Below are 18,310 nucleotides of genomic sequence, written 5' to 3' on the forward strand. Positions count from 1 at the left end.
ATGACCCTTGAGGAAAAAGGCATTAGATTAATGTCACTTCAAAATAGAATGGCGCTAGATATAATTCTGGTTGATCGCAGCGGTGTTTGCAAAATTGTGGGATCAGCGTGTTGCGTATTTTTAAGTGACTCCTCCCCCACGATTTTCGAAGCGATAAGAAAATTGCATGGTTTGAGCTCTGATCTTCACCCCCTGAAGGAGGTTGGGAAATGAACATAAGTTCCTGGTTCTGGGAAGTGTTACAATCCTGGGGATGGAAACTATTTGCAATCTTAGTAGCAATACTAGGAATATTCATGACATGTTGTTGTTGCATACATTGTTTACCTATAGTATGCACTGAGATAAGTGAAGGATGTGTACAAATGGTAGAAAGAAAAAACACTACTAAAACAAACACTCACGGTAATGAGGAATGAAAGACAGTAAAAGAATCATGTCAATTGACATTGATAACAATGAAGAGGAGACCTGTAGTGTGCGAGAATCTGACTCAGATACTTAATCAGAGGAAGATGCAATGTAAGGATGAGACGTTTGGCATACGGCCAAAAGGAGGGGCTTGTCAGTCCAGAAAAAATATAGACACCCCCTCGATCGATATTTTGTTGGCCGAAGACCAACCGCCTCATGTGTTTAGTATTAGAAAAATGTAGCTTAAGCTTGACAAAGGTGCGGCCATTTTAAAGTGACTAAAATCGCCATTTTGTCTTCTCCCTGTTTTCTCTAACGATGCCTTTTTGCCTCATGTGAAACTGCTTTGCTGAAATATCATTCTGCTTCACTGGTGTGCAATGCAAGGCCGCGAGTGGCATGTTGAAACATAACCCAGTAGGTCAGACAGAAATGCCCGGTCCTCCCCGCGTATATCCTTGAAGGATGAACAGTGAGGCATTTTAATCAGAACAACAGGTGCCCACTAGTCTGGGTAAACACAGAAGAAATGCTAGAGCGAACATTAAAATTACTTGAATCATGCTCTCCTTTGCTCTTCTTTGCGGGCCCCCTCTCCTGAGCCCGGTAGAGCCTTGGAGAGCAAGTTGACCCCTCGGTACACAAATAGAAATGAAGAGATAGCAAGGCCTGGAATGTGTCTCTCCCTACGCACAGCTTGTCTGTAGAAACCGAAGTGCTGTGTTCTTAAAACAAAGAATTGTGTCTGCAGGCTTCCAGAAATTGCAAACTGTTGCTAAATAGATGTTAGAAGGTGTCATACTCGTCACTATAGTCAATCATCATTCCTGGTTCAAAGGGAATGCATTAGGGGCGGTATAGAATGTGTCACTACTGATAACAAGATACTTGTTTTGTATATATGTAACTGTTGTATGTTCTTCTGGGTTCTTGCATCCCCTGAGGTCTGGTAGCACACACGTCGCGGGGCGTGAGACCAGTTGGCCAACTGAAACTATTTGCTTTGCAATAAACCCTAGATTTTGGGACTACAACCTGGTGTCTGGCATATCAGTTCGTGTGTGGTGATTGTGCCTTGTTTTCACAAATGAGGGTCCCTCAGGGGCCCCTTCACCCCCACTTAGATAGGCGAACTGGGACGGTAATGGCCCTGAACACTTGTTGAGTCCTGAGGCTGTTACTGGCCCTGTACAACCCCCTCAGCAGGGGTGATTGCTACAATATCCTTCCATTTAGACATGGATCCTGCTGTTGGGCAAGATATCTTCATTAATTACGTGGTGCTTTCTCTGTGTCCTCTCCCGTATCTCACCCTGCACTCAAGTCACACACCCCATTTTCCCATCGTGGTCTCCACCAGGCTGTGCCCTCACCCCGTCATCCCTTATCCTCTAGGTCTGTTTCTTCCTTGCTGTGGATGCCAAGTCCCTCCCTTGCATTTCCCATCACTGCTAGAGTGCTGAAAAGGAAAAAGGACCTACAAACACAGACTGCGCAGAAACAGAATCTCCATAGATGCTTTTTTAAAATTCCTTGGGTATTCCTGGCCCCACTACCTAGCATCTGGCTGTTTGGCAGGGTGCAGGTAGCCTTATTGTGGCACTAGCAATTGATACAGCATTTTATGTGACCTGTAGACACCTTTATGGGCCTTTCTTTATTCGAGTTTCTTTAGGAACTGTGTGTGTGTTATTTGAAATTTGTGATTTGAAACTTCTTTTGAACTGGGAAACCTTTTTTTTTTTTTATTTGTGAGTCATGCACTCTGGAAATTTATTTGTGAAGGCATGTTTTTTGATTGTGAGGGGATTGTTTTCTTTTGTGTTGTGATTTGAATTTGAAAACGTTGTTTCTTAAGTTAGGGGAACCTTTATTTTGTCTTACTCTTTAAGACAGTTTTTTGGGGAAACCTTTGAAATGTTAGTTGCAAAACCTTACTTTTGTCTTTTTTTTTTTTTAAAGCCATTGAATTTTTATTTGGTTCAGAATATCGTCTTTTTTGTCGTGAAAAAACAGGAATGTATGAGGAGGAATCTGATATGGTTCTGTCTGTGCAGGAGGAGTATAGCTACCTGGATCCAGTGGATGTGGATGTGGAACTCTTACCCTTCTACTTGGAACCAAAAAAGGGGAGGCTCAGTTGATGGACTTTCCTGGGATGAGGCACACAGACAATCTGCTTCCTCCAGCTGCTTTAGAAGTTGTTGTTATTTGGGGCGATGATGAGGATGCTACTATGTGTGATGTTGAAAACGGTGGTGACACTGGCACAGAGGTGGGAGAAGAGCATGAGCCAGGGGCACCGCCAGCACCACAGGGGTCAGGAGGAGAGGTAGTAGTACCACAGGGTCAGCAGGAGAGGAAGTATCAAATGGGTCAGGAAGAGGTATGGAGCCCAGTGAGTGACCAGGAAGACCCATTTGTCGTCTTGGGCCTGGTATTAGTTTATGGTGTCTGATGGGGTATGAGTAAGCAGAGGGTGAATCCATGGGGTTCAAGCGGTGTCAGAGTGAAAAGACTGTTAGGAGGGAAAGATCTCTACTACCCATTCACTGTGTACCTCATTCCTCTTGAACTACCTGCAGTACTGGAACCGGGATGTGTACAAAAGGTTATACCCACCCCAAGCCTACACCTGTGATGATGATGAGACTGCAGCAGGGAACTCCTAGGAGGACACATTGAAGAGCAATGTCATGGCAGAAGCACAAACCTGTCCATGCAGTGAGTGAGTTCTGCTCATTTAGTGATCAGTCGGCAAAGGGCCCGAACCATCCCAGGTGGCCTTACAGGCAATGTAGGTGACAGGGTCAATGTCCCAGACGGCAGTGGCATGGACAACATTGCCTGGCAGAAGTAGAAAAATGTGCCTAGTATGCGCGCACGTCCTCAGACGCAGAGAATTGATGCATGAGGTGGTAATTGCAAGTGCCTAGCATCAATTTGGAGAAACACCACCTTGAGGGCAATTAAGCATGCTGAGAGTGTTGGTGTGATGCTGTACAGAGACAATTTGTAAATAAAAAAGAAATTCTGGCAGCAGGCTATATGTATTTCTTTTTCACTTTATTTCTCACTCCCTTAAGCCCCTCAAATATTAAAAAATTAAAAAATGTGAAAACGATTCTAAAATTACTAAAAATAAATAGCACAAAAAACGTCATGTTACATGTGTTCAATTTAGTTTGGTCTAACGTTTTGGTGTTGAAGAATAAACATTCAATTGAGGGTATATATTTGAAATGCAGGCATCCTACTTCAGGATTTTGGGAACATTATTTTGAATAGGATTAAAATCATATGACACGTAGTGGAGTTTGTCTCATTATCATCTTTTAGATAGGTGATGCACCATTCGTGTGTCTAGGAAGCAAGCCTGTACATAGGAACAGTTACATTTCCTAATATACGTCAGGATGCTTGAGTGTCTTCCCTATAGCATCAGTGTCGGATGCTTTGCTGAGTGGTGGCAATGATATTTTGCGACAAGTCACACAATGTGAAGGTACTCTGCTCGGAGTTGAGAGTTGTTCATCAAGCAACTTCTCTCTATTCAAGCCAGTGTCTTCTGAGCGAGACATCAAAACTGAGTGTTTGTGCTCACCCCTACAAGAGAGGTGAGACATAGAAAATCAGGCTGTGTTCCCACTCCTGTGAGAGATGAGATGTACAATTTGAGTATGTGCCCTGCACTACTGTAAGACAGTAGAGATGTTCAAATTCCCTCTGTCCCCTCACCCTTGTGACACAGAGAGACATACACATTGTGTCTGTTCCCCGCACTCCTCAAAAGAGGAGTGATTGACAAATTGGATCTGTGCCCTTGCCACTGCTATACAGGAAAGAGACACAAATTCAGACTATGCCCCCACTCCAGCGAGACAGGAGAATTGTTTGAATTGAGCTTGTGCCTCCACCTGTGCAAGGCAGATGAGACATACAAATTCAGGCTGTGCCCCAAGAGAGAAGTGAGACATAAATATTGAGTGTGTGCCCTTATGACTGCCCTTATAGTCACAAGCATGCATGAATCCCGAAGATGGGAGGAGTATGCCAAGGGAGTAGTACACCAGGGCAGTGCTAGGAGCTTTGTTTATTGTAGGGTGAAGCTGAATACAAGTGATGTCTGAATTAGCTGCAGTACTTAAACATGATAGGAGACAGGGTAGGGAGTGGGAGAGGAATGTATCTGATGGGTGCTCTTCACCAGCTGCGGCAGCTGCTGTTTGTGTTGGATGGGCTGAGTCAATACGTGGGTCTGTTTACCAGCCACATGGATCAATTAGTAGACAGAGATCACTTCCTCTGAAAAGAACAAGGGCACCTGTCTTTAAGTGGATCTGGTGCATGCACGCACTTCTTTCTCATCTGCCTTTGGTGACAAAGGATACAGTTCGGGAGGAGGAAGAATCTGAGCCCCCCATCATCTAAGACACAAGATGGAGAAAACAATTACACCATTTTAGCAACAAAATGAACAATTCAAATATAATGAATAAAGAGTGATTCCCAAAACATTGCCACCACTGGTTTCCCTGAAAACAAACAGCATAAAGAAAATGACAAGGATAGTGTTCTTTCAACTGATTCAAGGTCGAGAGTCAGATGCCTTTTCTTTGAGGGTAGCACAGATAGCAACAGAGACAACAGGAAATAACGGGGGGTCGGTGGAATTGATGAACCCATTTAATTGTCAATCGAGTGCAAGCACTGTGCATAAGAAGCATGCTTTTGACAACCCACGTGCACCAGCGTACTGTCTCTTCCAAAACTGGGCTTAAAATCACATGCTAGAGGTAGCAAAGCTTTGCGGCCAGTCACATCCGTCCCGAGCTGCTTTGGAGTCAGACACAAGGCATGAAGAAGCAGAGAGCACTAGGCTAGTAAAGAGGGAGGTAACTACTCCCTTAATAGGCGTGGTTTGTGTGTAAATTTGTTTTTGGAATATTTAGATTGCTATCCATGTGTTTATTATTGAAGACGCTTAGTTAATATAATATTACCTTGCAGCTAATTCTTAATATTATACTCAATTGTTCAGTATGCTTCCCATTATTGCGATCAGAAAACGATTGTGAGACAAAAAGTCACAGCCTGCATAATGCAGAGGATTTACAATCACTAACATGTCCCTAAACATTGAAGCCACCAACTATTGAGTAAGGTAGTGCTTTAGTTTGCACCATCGCCCATTTTTACAAGGTATGCTTTACAGAACATATGACAACATTCTAATACAGTAATCGTTTGGCATTGGTGGAGCTTGCATGACGATGGCAGGCTTGGCATTTCCTAAATATGCGTGTTCAGTTAAGGGAATAGGTGCTCTGAGGGAGAACTGCAGTATGATCAGGAGCTTGTTTTCTCATCCTAGGTACGACACGCGTGCACTTAAGATGACCAAGAGCCTGTAGCTATGTCAGTCTTTAATGTGTGTCACAATGGTGGTTATTAGTCTTATTAAAAATTGCTATTCAATGGTGGAATCATTGAGAAATACAATGCATTGTGGGACTTGTGTTCCTTTGGTGGGTAACATATTCATTTACTTGATCGCATTGAGTGATCCTGAACCAGTCACCTTTTCTGTTTAGTGCATGATTTCCTTTATTCTACAACTCTGATTGCATAGAAGTTGGGAAAACAGTGTTAATATCACATGGACGATTAACGCTGCTGTATTATTTTATGATTCTGTCTTTACTAACACAATTTCAAAGGGCTCTGCCTCTCCACTCATACTTAGGTGCCCATTGGTGTGTGAATCACTGACATGTGCTATTTGTTTTGAATGCCATCTGGGTATTAATGTTGAGCACGTTATATTGCAACTTATGAGATGTGTGGTACTTTAGAATTTAAAATGTAGGGCATACACATGTTTGCCCACAGATATGTTAAATCTGAATTCACAACAGGGATATATTGTGGTTGAATGACAATGAATTGTTTGTTAGATTCATGGCCTTTGGGAATTCGGGCGATGGAGGAACATGTGCATGCGTGTGTGTCAGGGCATGGCATAGCGTGTGTAGTTGTCTGATTTTGTGGATGCCTCGGATGTTGGTGGAAACACCTGAGATAGGTATATGAGGCTCAGAATATCCTGCCCATTATTGTTGCTACTAAGCACCACAAATATGCTAGGACTACTTGCAGTAGCACCGCCAATTCCCTTACGACCATCTGAAACCCGCAATGCTGACTAATTGGAATTTAACTATGCATCTGCTGGAGCATCTGCAAGTACAGACAATGGCAATGGCCAGAACTGGCCACTGATTGGTGCCTACCTGAAACATACACACTGGCTAATGTTGGACAGCATTTGTTCATTTCTGCAGTCTTTTGAAGAGGCCTCCCAGAGTGTTAGCTTGTATGCAAAGTCACTCAGTCAGGTGAGGCCACTGGTTGTTACTATTGAAATTAGAACGACCCAACATAATACATGACCATGAAATGCCTGGCAATACAGGACAACTGCCCACTAAACTGCTCTTGACCTTCTCACAAGATTCATGCATCATTGTTCTGATGGAGGAAAATATAGAGTACCTGTTGACATATTCTCTTTACCCACAGTTTAAGTCAAGGTGGTAACTGTCAAACAGCATGTGTGTGGGATCACAAAAGGTTGGGCTATTATGTTTAAGGATGCACTAAAGAGCTGTTTTAAATCAAAGAGGGATAAGAAGAGATAAACAAAGATTACCAAACTAGTGTGGGTCTCCACTGATGCACAGAAGGTTGAAGGACAGTGCACACTAATTTTCCTCTCTCAACCTCTGGACTTTAATAAAGCAGAACAATGTAAGAGGCTGTGGGACAGACTGTTCCAGTGTGTGCTGCTGAATATGTATGGGTCCATATGAGAACACTGTAAGCCCACTGTAGACCAGATGGTTGATATTTATGCTCTCGACAAATGCCAACTTAGTAGTGATGATGATCCACTGCAAATCCGACTTCACAAGCAATCAGTGTTGCCATCTGTACTTATTCAGTTAGCTGTGGTGAGCTAGGTTGCCTCTGGATAGTGTGCCTTGTGAAAAAACGAGGGCTATAGACTCAAACCACAATAGATTCCTCAATGATGGACACGTGCATTGACTTACTTTTATTGTAATGAGAAAGCGTTATATTTCTGAACACTATGGCCAGATGAATCACCAGGCACAAACCCTGCAAGGCCACGCATTAGCCTCCCAGATGATGAACATTTGTTTCCAAGATAGCTACAATGACATGGTTGGGGTGCACAGGGGCAAGGTGATGGAGACTTTCACTCTGGCAGTAGTGGCTGATATGCGAACCTGCGTGATTATGCAAGACTCATTCTTGTCACATGCACTGAGGTGCTTCCGTGCATCAGTAAAGGTTTAAAAAGTGGAGCCACTGTCTAAGTCCCAGTATTGTGCTCACAAACTAGAGGCTCTGCATAAGACATGCAGTATAAAACAACTTTAGACAGTTTGATGATCTCTGTTGTCATTTTAGTGCAATGTTTTACCATTTATATGCCCGAAGGAACCACTGGAGCCACTGTATACGTGACAACACACGACTCAGAAAGTTGAGGTTCTGACAACATTTATTTGCCTCTACCAATCAGCAGAGCAACACAACATTCTTTACATTCTGGTACATTCTAGTCTTTATCAGTCAAGTTAACAAGAACATTGGATTAATTTGCAGTTCTGCCTCAATTGTTTTGGCTCTACGAACTAGCGCAGCAATACAATATCCTTTACACATACTTTTTATATTTCTTTAGCATGTCCTATAACGTTTTCCTTCTTCATTTGTCGATCATGTTGCCATAGATTCAGGCTCCCCTTCAGTCCCATAATTGAAGAGTCCTCATCTGTGTACCTAACGTTTACCTGTCCTTACTCAGAGTAATGAAGTACACCTTCCTTTCTCTTCCACTTGATGTAACCCAACTTCACCCATTTAGTACTGAGTTTCTCTTCCTCTCTCAAGACATGTTGGGCCTGACTCTCAAACGTTTGCACTATAGCAAATCAGGAGTTGCCAGTGAGCAACTCAGATTTGCTGGAACATATTTGTGATGCCTTGAGCAACTCTTTGTAAGTTATATTGGCACGTGAGCATCTGAAAGATATTCCAGCAATCACGGGATTTGCTCAGCTTCAGATATTTTGAATCAAGTATAAAGTAGCTGGTGCACATCCTAGACTCATGCAACAGCTCCTCATTTGCACAAGTGCAAATCTTCGAGAATCAGGCACACTGCGCTTTCTTCATCTTCTATGTCCTGCAGTGTTTCCTTCTCCCAGTATCAGGCTTCTTTGGAGGAGTGCCAAAAAGAGGTTCTTTCACTATGTGATTGCTACTTTTCTAAATGTATTGTGTCATATAACCTCATCCCAGTACATATCACAGTAAAATGAAACATTACTTTGGAACACAATATGTCATGTCTAGAGAGACAAAGATGGCAGAGACAGGCATTTCGCTTTTTGGCTCTGATCTCCCTGATATAAATGCACCCTTGATTTATCTGTCAGTGGTTTTGCAACAGCAACTAGTATTTGTCATTGAGATTCCTGTGCCAGGCCTGGGATATTGTTACTCATGTGTACTGGTTCCAATCGCATCATCTCGCAGAGGACGGGAATTTAGATTAATGTGTGAGATTAATAGAATAGCAAACGTTTTGATTGTCTGACGACTGTCTCGACTTTGAAAGTTTGTGACCCAAACTGGGTTGCAGATATTTGCATGCAGCTATTGCCGCGTATTTCACTAGATATTCAACATATAAACACGGAAATCTGCACCGTTTGGAACAATTATCCATTTTCACCACGTAAGAGAAAACATCTATTTCTATCCAAAATCCATTCAGTCGTTGGGGGTTACTGTGCTCTGTCCTCAATCCTTGTCTAGGCATTACTGGTACATTTTACATCACTGTACATGTTTTTATAGAAGCAGATAAGAGTAGAAAGTGTACATGTTTCACCTGATGATGAAGGGTGAGTTAATCTGCTGCAGGATGTTCTTCTCCCAGTAAACATGTTCCTGTTGATGTGTTTCCACAATGTGTTTCTTTTTAATGCACTTGAGTGCAAATGTAAGGTCATCATCCTTGAGCTTAACCTGAACATATAAAAGTTGAAGGCATAGAAGAGAATTAATATTAATTTCTGTACAGTAATAGTGACTTTATACTCTTCAGTCAAAATGATCTGCGGACAGCTCCATACCCACAGATGCAGATTTTTAGAATATAAAATGATTAGAGCAACTACGTTCTCCCACATCCTACACCAAAAAATGGACTCATGTTGACTGAGTTGTTAAATTACAGTGAGCAGAAAAAACAAACTCTGTTTTGTTACGATCCAGGTCATTTTGATGACATTTCCTAACCAAAGTGGGAGCACAGATGAAAAATGTGGTCTGTCTTTTAAGCTCTGCTCCATGCAGGCGATCCACCAGCATCCTCACCTGCATCTAATTATGAACCAGTATGAATGATCATGAATTCTGCCTTCATTTACAGAATCCAGAGGTCCACTGTAATGCTGGCCACCATGCATGTTCACGGTAGCTGGCATTATTACCACATCTTTCCCCTGAGGATATAGAAAAGGCACTGGATGCCAACCCTCCTGGATTTCCATGACTTTCCAACATCCCCACACAAAAAGTAATCAAGGATACTGTTGCATTTCAATCCAATGAGGTCATAACTTAGTAACCATGATAGCTGTAGGCGCATTAAATATCAACACATGGTTCTGACTTGAATGGGACTGTACTTGAAAGTTATAGGACATTACTAATAGACTAACGCACGGACTTGCAGGATTGGGCATAGTGCTTTAAGAAAACTAACACTTTGAGGAGTGGATGTGTGCATGCAGGCTTGCATAATATACAAAGGTGTAAACAGATCAGCTGCTTAACTATTGCTCACTTCTCAGGAGGTGGGGGATGAGTTGGTCTCACTGGACTGAATGCACCCTGGACAGCCGAGCTGGGCCCCTGCCCTACCTATAGTGGCTGGCATTGGGGAAATTGGATTGCACCACGAATCTGTCACATCAATCGAGTTAAGGAGTGTGTTCTAAAAAAAGGCGTCACCCTGAGAGTGGCATGCACATTGATGCAGGCACTGGGCCTGTTTTAAAATAAAGCGGAATTTTGAATCAGACATCCAGATGCACTTTCAACTCGAGATTCTAACTCAGGTTGTAAGACAGGATCTTGGCAATACTTATTAGGTTAATGATTTTAGGAAAAAGGGAAAATACTGGAAACAGGGCATTCTAATCTAATGACAGTAGTTTGTAATCAAGATTATGATTTATGCTAGAAGAAGCATGTCAATGGGTGCTGTGGGTGTGAGGAAGAAAGTAATGAAACATTCATTTTCCAGGCTGAACAAAAGAAGAACGCTGACAAGCTTTCTTCATTAATGTTGTCGTAGCTGGGTGAAGGTTGCAGAAAGCAAGGGTAAAGGAGCATGGTTGCCATTTGATATGTGATTAAAGGCAGGCCCCGTTGGAGGGATGTGCAGGTGGGTAGAGTATTGCATATTGTAATGGTATTCTTTTATTGGAGAGGCCGGACTTAAGTAAGAAGGAACGAGGGCTTTTGAATATTTTTTTTTCAGGTGAGGTCTTGTCCACTCATCACTGGTGAAAGCTGAAGTGAGGCCCATGCGTCTGAATAACCGAGCCTAGTTCTGCAGGTACAGAAGCCCGGGGGACTATGAAAGGGCTGTATGCTTCCCTTTGGCACCTAAACATCAGGGCATTTGTTATTGGCAGCAGAGAATTAACCCATTTTAACTTGGCACAGTATAAGAACATTTTTATACTGCAGGGTGCAAGCCAGACCTGAATTAGTTGGGACCACCAGGCGGGCTTGCTGACCTTCACCTGCAAAAAATAGCTTGGGTCAGAAACATTGTTAATTATCTCAAAATATGTAATGAGCCTGGGATTTTCTATTGACTGCGAGTTGTGGGCCTTTGTTGTTTTCGTAAAGCTGTAGGACCATGGCTACTTTACTGCGTTGCACTGAAGGGCATGAGCTGCATGTTTTGTAACATTGAAAAGTGATCATTTTAAAAGTATCAGTGCTCCTTCAAATGTTTATTTTTTCACACATGTCTTACAAGATCTAAAGAACTTCACCAGTGTATTTGTTGGTTTTAATACTATTTCGGATTCAAAGTAAGAAAGTCCTAATTTAAATTTGCAGTTGACTATTTATGTAAATGAACGTATGCGAGTCCATTTCTATTGGGTTAATTGAATGCTTTTTGGCACGGGGAAAATGAAAGAGAATTATGCATGTAGTTTTTCTGAAAAATATTGGTTGCAATTCAGGCTAACCATTTTTCATGAAAGAAATCTTTGCAAGTATTTGTTTGCTGAATGATGTGCATTGACGTACATTAAACTTAATTTCGTGCAATGCTTTCTTGCAACTCTTGTTGACAACTTATAGCTGTTAAATTGTAAAATTGAGGAAGATTGTGTTTTGCCTGTGGAGAAATAAGAGCTGAATTTAATTATTCTGCTAAGGGGAATAGGCCAATGAATGCAGAGAATTCTATCTGGGGTATTAAGTATGTTAAATGCATGATAAGCAAGATCAAATATATTTATTACATGGCCACGGTAGTGGCCATGTAGTTATGGTGAAGTTGCTGTTTCCATAGGAAGAGCACTTTTTGGGCAGCTTATAACTTCGCTCCCCCTGTACGAATCCTCACCAAACTTTGCAAAACAAGTTTATGGCCCACTCTGAATTGTTTTGCAAAGTTTGGGGAGGTTTGGTCCAGGGGGGGGAGTTATAGGGGGGGTCCCAAACGTCTTTTTTTCCCAAAGACATAATGGGAAAAAACTTTGCTCACGCCTACAGCCCAAACCGCTCGACGGATTCACACCAAATTTGTGGTGGGAGCGGCGGCCTGGTCCCAAAAGTGTGCTTTTCTTTATTTGGTGTAAATCCGTCCAGTAGTTTTTTTTAAAATGACAAAAATGTAAGTGAAAAAAATTAGTGATATCTGTGTCCGCTTCACAGACACACTTCCCTGTTCGCTCTGCGGACAGGACGGGGATTGGTCAAGCGTCTTGCGTGATGTCCGCGGACATCTGACATGCTTTCCTATTGACTGCGGTGAAACATGCATCAGAGCGCTGCATAGTAAGCTCCGGGTCTTCCTCCCGTTCCCCCCACGCCCCGCTCATGCCCTGTGTCACCCTCCTGTTTCCCCCACCCCCCGCTCAAGCCCCGTGTCTCCCTCCCGCTCCCCCCACCCCCTGCTCAAGCCCCTTGTCTCTCACTCGTTCCACCTCACCCTCCACTCATGCCCTGTGTCTCTCTCCTGTTCCCCCACATCCCCGCTCATGCCCTGTGTCTCTCTCCCGTTCCCACCACCCCCTGCTCATGCCCCGTGTCTCTCTCCCATTCCCCCCATCCCCCGCTCATGCCCAGTGTCTCTCTCCCGTTCCCCCCTCCCCCCACTCATGGCCTGTGTCTCTCTCCCGTTCCCACCACCCCCTGCTCATGCCCCGTGTCTCTCTCCCATTCCCCCCACCCCCCGCTCATGGCCCGTGTCTCCCTCCCGTTCCCCCCCACCCGCTGCTCATGCTCCGAGTCTCACTCCCTTTCCCCCCCACCCCCGCTCATGCCCAGTGTCTCCCCTGTTGCCCCCTCACCCCCCGCTCATTCCCGTGTCTCCCTTCTGTTCCCCCCACCTCCCGCTCATGCCCCGTGTCTCCCCTGTTCCCCCCACCCCCTGCTCATGCCCTGTGTCTCCCCTGTTCCCCCACCCCCGCACATGCCCCGTGTCTCCCTCCTTTTCTCCCTCACCCCCTGCTCATGCCCTGTGTCTCCCTCCTGTTCCCTCCACCCCCCGCTCATGCCCCGTGCCTCCCTCCTTTTCCCCCCACCCCCTGCTCACACCCCGTGTCTCCCCTGTTCCCCCCACCCATGCCCCTTGTGTGCCGTGTTCCCCCCACCCCCTGCTCATGCCCCGTGTCTCCCTCCTGTTCTCCCCCACCCCCTGCTCATGCCCCGTGTTTTCCCTGTCCCCCCCACCCTCCGCTCATGCCCCGTGTCTACCTCGTGTACCCTCCCACCCCCCGCTCATCCCCCATGTCTCTCTCCTGTTTCCCCCCACGGCCGCTCATGCCCTGTGTCTCCCTCGTGTTCCCCCCACCCCTGCTCATGCCCTGTGTCTCCCACCTGTACCCCCCACCCCCTGCTCATGCCCCGTGTCTGCCCTGTTCCCCCCACCCCCAGCTCATGCCCTGTGTCTCCCTCATGTTACCCCCCACCCCCCGCTCATGCTCCGTGTCTCCCTTGTGTTACCCCCCACCCCCCGCTCATGTCCCGTGTCTCCCTCCTGTTCCCCCCACCCCCAGCTCTTGCCCCTTGTCTCCCTCGTGTTACCCCCCGCCCCCTGCCCCGTGTCTCCCTCGTGTTCCCCCCACTCCCCGCTCATGCCCCGTATTTCCCTCATGTTCCCCCCACCCCCCGATCATGCCCCGTGTCTACCTCGTGTACCCCCTCACCCCCCGCTCATGCCCCATGTCTCTCTCCTGTTGCCCCCCACCCCCCGCTCATGCCCCGTGTCTCCCTCCTGTACCCCCTACCCCCCGCTCATGCCCCGTGTCTCCCTCGTGTTGCCCCCCATCCCCCGCTCATGCCCCGTGTCTCCCTCGTGCTCCCCCCACCCCCCGCTCATGCCCTGTGTCTCTCTCTTGTTCCCCCCACCCCCCGCTCATGCCCTGTGTCTCTCTCTTGTCCCCCCACCCCCTGCTCATGCCCCATGTCTCCCTCCTGTACCCCCCACGCCCCGCTCATGCCCCGTGTCTGCCCTGTTCCCCGCCACCCCCCGCTCTTGCCCCATGTCTCCCTCGTGTTACCCCCCACCCCCCTCTCATGCCCCGTATCTCCCTCCTGTTTCCCCCACCCCCCGCTCATGCCCCGTCTCTCCCTCGTGTTACCCCCACCCCCCACTCATGCCCCGTGTCTCTTGATGTCATCAATGACATTTGTGATGTCATCTTTGATGTCCTGATTGTTAGGCTTAGCAGTGCACGATGGTGGCGCGAGTTATGGTCGCGTAGCTTACCATAACTTGCGAATTTCAAGGGTTTTTTCGGTTTTACTTGGAACCATAACGCCCCTTTAACAACGTTTTTTCGCTGAATTTGATAGGTTTTTAGTAGCGCAACTTAACCATAACGTCCCTTTTTCACAAAGTTTTTTCATTGAATATATATATATGCAAACAAAACAAGAGGGGTGGCAGGGGCGCTCTCTGGGTCCCAGCTGCAGTAAGCTCAAACAGTCCAAAGATGTTCTCCTCCTAGCGCGCTTTCATGCCTCCGTTATCTTCAGGGTGGCTGATTGGATGCAAGTGTGCAGGGTTAAAACCCTCTGGTATGTACCAGGCAGTGGCAGCAGGGAATTTTGGTAACTGTAGTGAAGAGCAAGCCGGGATCCAACTCTTCCCCATTTTAAATGTAAGCCCTCAGTGGGGGTTGATATTTTTGCAGTGGTTTGGAAGGTGCCCACCCCTCTCTCTTATTTTTTGCCCTTCTATTTTTACACAATTTCAAGATTTCTAACACGTTGATTATATTTATTTTTCAAAATGAACATTGTGAATTAGTTTATTTAAGGGCCGCATGGTGAGGAGCAAAAAGTATCTCTTTTGCTACCACTCTTCTCCACTGTCACAGCATTCCTTGTTCCAAGGTTACAGAAACGGCACAAGGATTTTGCTTTCATTTATGAGGCTCACCAATGTTCAGGGTGGGTGGTTCCTGGATTTTGTACAGTTGATAAGCGCTTTGATATTTTGTTCTCCCCAGTAATCCAAGAACACACTTTTTTGTATAGGTTCTGCTTACCCTCTCTCATTCCCTCTTCATCATCCAGGGACATGAATAAATTACAGTTAAATTAATCTAGGCTGCCATGGGCAAAGCAATGGTAGCCTTCCTTCTCTGGCTTCTATGCAGAAATAGGAAAATACAAATAATTAGTGGAGTGGTCGAGACTGAGTGGTCTGCTGTGGCTGTGGAATTTGCTATGCTAACTCTTCGCTTTCTATTGTGAAGGAGGAGCAACTGACTGAAGGACTACCAGAACAACATAAAAGCCCAGTCCTCACGCAGAGCGCCATGCAGAGTGGTCGAGACTGAGTGATCTGCTGTGGCTGTGGATTTTCTGTGCTAACTCTTCACTTTGGATTGTGAAGGAGGAGAAACTGACTGAAGGACTACCAGAACAACATAAAAGCCCAGTCCTCATGCAGAGCGCCATGCAGAGTGGTCGTGACTGAGTGGTCTGCTGTGGCTGTGGATTTGCAGTGCTAACTCTTCACTTTGTATTGTGAAGGAGGAGCTACTGACTGAAGGACTACCAGAACAACATAAAAGCCCAGTCCTCACGCAGAGCGCCATGCAGAGTGGTCGAGACTGAGTAGTCGGCGGTGGTCTGCAGCGACGACAGCAATCCCGGCAATATGGTAAAATAGGACAAATTCAAACCCCTTTTACGGTTTGTTGCAGGTTTTCAGTTTAATCCTTGAAGTTCTGTGCCCCTTTATCAACCTTCATTTTATATGACTTTGACTCAAAATACAACATTGAAGAGCAGGGACATGAAGCCCCCTTTGCCTTCGTCATATTCACTGCGTAGCCGAGTAAAACGGCAACTTAGTTACATATTATTAAATGCCCAGCCAAATGCTGAATAAAACATCGAAGCAATCAAATGCAACCTTAACAGCAATATGCGATGGATCAGGCTTGGTTGTGAGGCAGGACTTGGAAATTGCCAAGGGATATTCTGGGAGTTGTGGTACCAAGGAAGGGAACATTACCAGTTTCTTCCCACCAGAGGGAACGGTGTTGTCTCGTTCACCCATCATCACTACAGACAGCACCGCTTTACAATCTTTCCCCTCCTTCACAAATATGATTGATAACAATCATTCTCTATTAAACATGTGTTTATACTTATGAAAAAAGTCCCTTGTCGGCTGCACCCAAGGGGAACTAGGTCTGCCGGCTACCCCGACTACCAACTTGTCTGTTAGTACGGACCTTACTGTTATTGTGGCCAGAACGGCGAGTGCCTCTGGTTATATCAGCTCCTCCTCTTCTGACCCAGGGACGAGCCTCTGAGTGCACAGGAACTTGTATACTCTTCAAATCTTGGCTCTATAGACACCACGGTCGAACCCATTTTTGGTATATGCTCTAGGGAACAGGAGGCAATAAAGTGCATTTTGGCCACTGTTATGGACATGATTCTTGCTAACAGTACAAAAGCTATTTTATTTGGAAAAAAACTATAGATATAGAAGAAAGTACACCTATTTTAGATCGGACTGTTATGGATGACATAAGCATGCTAAATACGCCTCGTACTATATCAACGACTACACCGAGGCTAAAGACAGACACAATTGCAAACAAATTAATACACTTCACTGACCGTTGACTCTTTCAAGAATGCTAGTGTGCTAGTAATTCTAATGCGCTCGATACAAATAGTGTTGAAACTATTGAACCAAAAAAAGGCAGGGGCAAATGCGATAAGACCAAGAAGTTACGTTTTGGCACCAACATCTCAACACAACCAAATCAGTATTGGACCTGGATAACCCTAAAGTGCGAAATGGAATACAACGGGGTAGAATACATATCAAAGATTACATGAATCAGTACAGAGGGAAACATTAACTAAAGGGTTAAAGAAGGCTGGTGAACAGAAGAGAACGCCGGATAAATGGTTGTAGTCCCCTGAATTACCATCTAACCCTCCCAATTTGGTAACGGGCCCGTTACCATGTTGCATGTACAGCCAGAGCAACATGAAGCGTTTGCTAGAGCATTTCTTACCTGCGCCCCAACTGTCAAACCCAAGGTCACCCTGAACAGCCATTCTTATTTCAACCCTTCCCACAGTATTAGCAGTGTCCAGTCAAAGGATTGAAAATAAAGGATCGAATGACCTTTTGCTCGAATACAAAAGGATGGAAAAAAAAGGATCGATTTTTTTAAAATGTATTTATTTATATATATTTTTAGTTTGGGTTGGTAAAAAAAGTGTTTTTAATAAAGAAAAATGGGGATTGGGGGGACGCCCCCCCATAAAAAAATAAATAAACATTCAATCCTTTTTTTCGGTCCTTTGACTGCCGAACAAAAGGCATTCGATCCTTTTGTTTTCAAAACTTTGACCTACAACCGTATTAGCAACAGCCGCAGTATCAGGAACAGCCACAGGGGCTTGCTGGTCCTGAAACCAGAGAAACTGCCACGTGTGGTCTGTATCCACTTTTACTTTAGCCATTTGATCTAATTCAGAATGCTGGGGTGCATAACCATCAACATTTACTGCCTACTATGACTGCTGAAGATGGTAAACAGCTATTGCAATCTTTCAATACTGATTCCCCTACTGAACGGCTTGATGAATTGTCTCCTACCAACAACAGCCCGTTTTCAAATCAGGGTAATTTGATGCGCCTGTTCAACAAAATTCAGGCGCTTAAAATGTTGACTCAAAGAGATATGGAGGGAGTAGAGTTACCAGCTATGCATAGACATACAAACTAGGCAATTATCACCTTAATCTCCCTGGTGTTAGTGGAGAAACGTATTCAGTCCACACGTGAGTATTCGGAACCTGGGGTTTGACATGAAGATCAGGCAAGCTGATCCAGTTAGTGAAACAGGTTTCTCTACACCTCTGTAGGCGATGGGTGGAAAAAGATAGTATGCCTCACAAGGGACTTCAAGATTTACTCAACCAGTCACTTATAAGGACATCCTGTCCTCACTCTCCACCACACCCATTTCCACTCCAGCCTCTGCTCTCC

General features: G+C 45.0%; 1 protein-coding gene across 4 annotated transcripts in view; it reads right to left on the reverse strand.

Annotated features, from left to right (window-relative positions):
• LOC138472491 (cGMP-dependent protein kinase 2-like) overlaps nt 1-18,310 on the reverse strand; it is a 2,724,950-nt gene that overhangs the window by 816,576 nt on the left and 1,890,064 nt on the right. For all 4 annotated transcript variants that reach the window (XM_069610703.1, XM_069610701.1, XM_069610702.1 and 1 more), the window contains exon 12: nt 9,404-9,540. In XM_069610703.1, coding sequence (XP_069466804.1) covers nt 9,404-9,540 — 137 coding nt within the window. The remainder of the gene's footprint in view (nt 1-9,403; nt 9,541-18,310) is intronic.

This window comes from Ambystoma mexicanum, chromosome 8, assembly GCF_040938575.1.
Source record: "Ambystoma mexicanum isolate Mex_15411 chromosome 8, UKY_AmexF1_1, whole genome shotgun sequence".
Taxonomy (NCBI): Eukaryota; Metazoa; Chordata; class Amphibia; order Caudata; family Ambystomatidae; genus Ambystoma; species Ambystoma mexicanum.